General features: G+C 41.7%; 1 protein-coding gene across 1 annotated transcript in view; it reads left to right on the top strand.

The window, feature by feature from the left end:
- The window catches only part of LOC106868800 (equilibrative nucleoside transporter 1), a 22,395-nt gene that overhangs the window by 3,050 nt on the left and 18,410 nt on the right, over positions 1 to 935 (top strand). Inside the window, exon 2 of the mRNA XM_014914222.2 lies at positions 424 to 509. Within this exon, the coding sequence (XP_014769708.1) occupies positions 424 to 509 (86 nt within the window). The remainder of the gene's footprint in view (positions 1 to 423; positions 510 to 935) is intronic.

Genomic DNA, 935 nt, shown 5'->3' on the forward strand with positions numbered 1-935 from the left:
ATATATATACATATATACGACGGGCTTCTTTCAGTTTCCGTCTACCAAATCCACTCACAAGGCTTTGGTCGGCCCGAGGCTATAGTGGAAGACACTTGCCTAAGGTACCACGCAGTGGGACTGAACCCGGAACCATGTGGTTCGTAAGCAAGCTACTTACCACACAACCACTCCTAACATTTACCTTTTTCGTTTGAAACCGCACCCGCTTCCTTTCATGAAGGATGATGCCTAGCTTCATGCCAATAAAGGGTTTGAAATTGTAGTCTTCTCTCCCTATACTATTGATATTACCCCAGTTGGGATTAGAACATTGATTCTGAGAACCATTTGTGTATATGATGTGAATATACGATATCACACGTCTTTGTACTGCTTATTTCAATGACGTTCATAATTTTTTTTTTTTAATTATCTTTGCAGATACATATTGGATTCCAGTGATGTGTTTTCTAAACTTCAATACATTCGCAGTCGTAGGAACTTTGCCGTCCAGACGTTTTAAATATGTAAACATTTTATTTGTTATGCACATAATTATATACATACTTAAGCGCGCGCACACACACACACGCACGCATACACGCACACACACACATATACACATACATGGTGGTTGTCTACTCCTTAAACAGAGTTTGACCACCTCCTGCACCTACACCTTAGCCCTTTCATGGCGTCTGATGTGGCTTTTTAAACCAGACAGTGTTTTGAAAAAACACCCACACAGATTGCACCTCTGATTTGCACTACCAATACCTGCAAGTAAGTTCTGCTCATTGTGGATCCTAACATGTCTTTTAAGACCCCCATTGGATTTGCAAACCCTCTGGCACACACCACATTCAAACGTGTGCACAGACATATAATCAGAATAGGTGGGTGAGGTTTGTTTTCCATGGGTTCGCAGGTGAGATTTGAGGCCAGCCAAGGAC

Source organism: Octopus bimaculoides, chromosome 2, assembly GCF_001194135.2.
Source record: "Octopus bimaculoides isolate UCB-OBI-ISO-001 chromosome 2, ASM119413v2, whole genome shotgun sequence".
NCBI classification, from domain to species: Eukaryota; Metazoa; Mollusca; class Cephalopoda; order Octopoda; family Octopodidae; genus Octopus; species Octopus bimaculoides.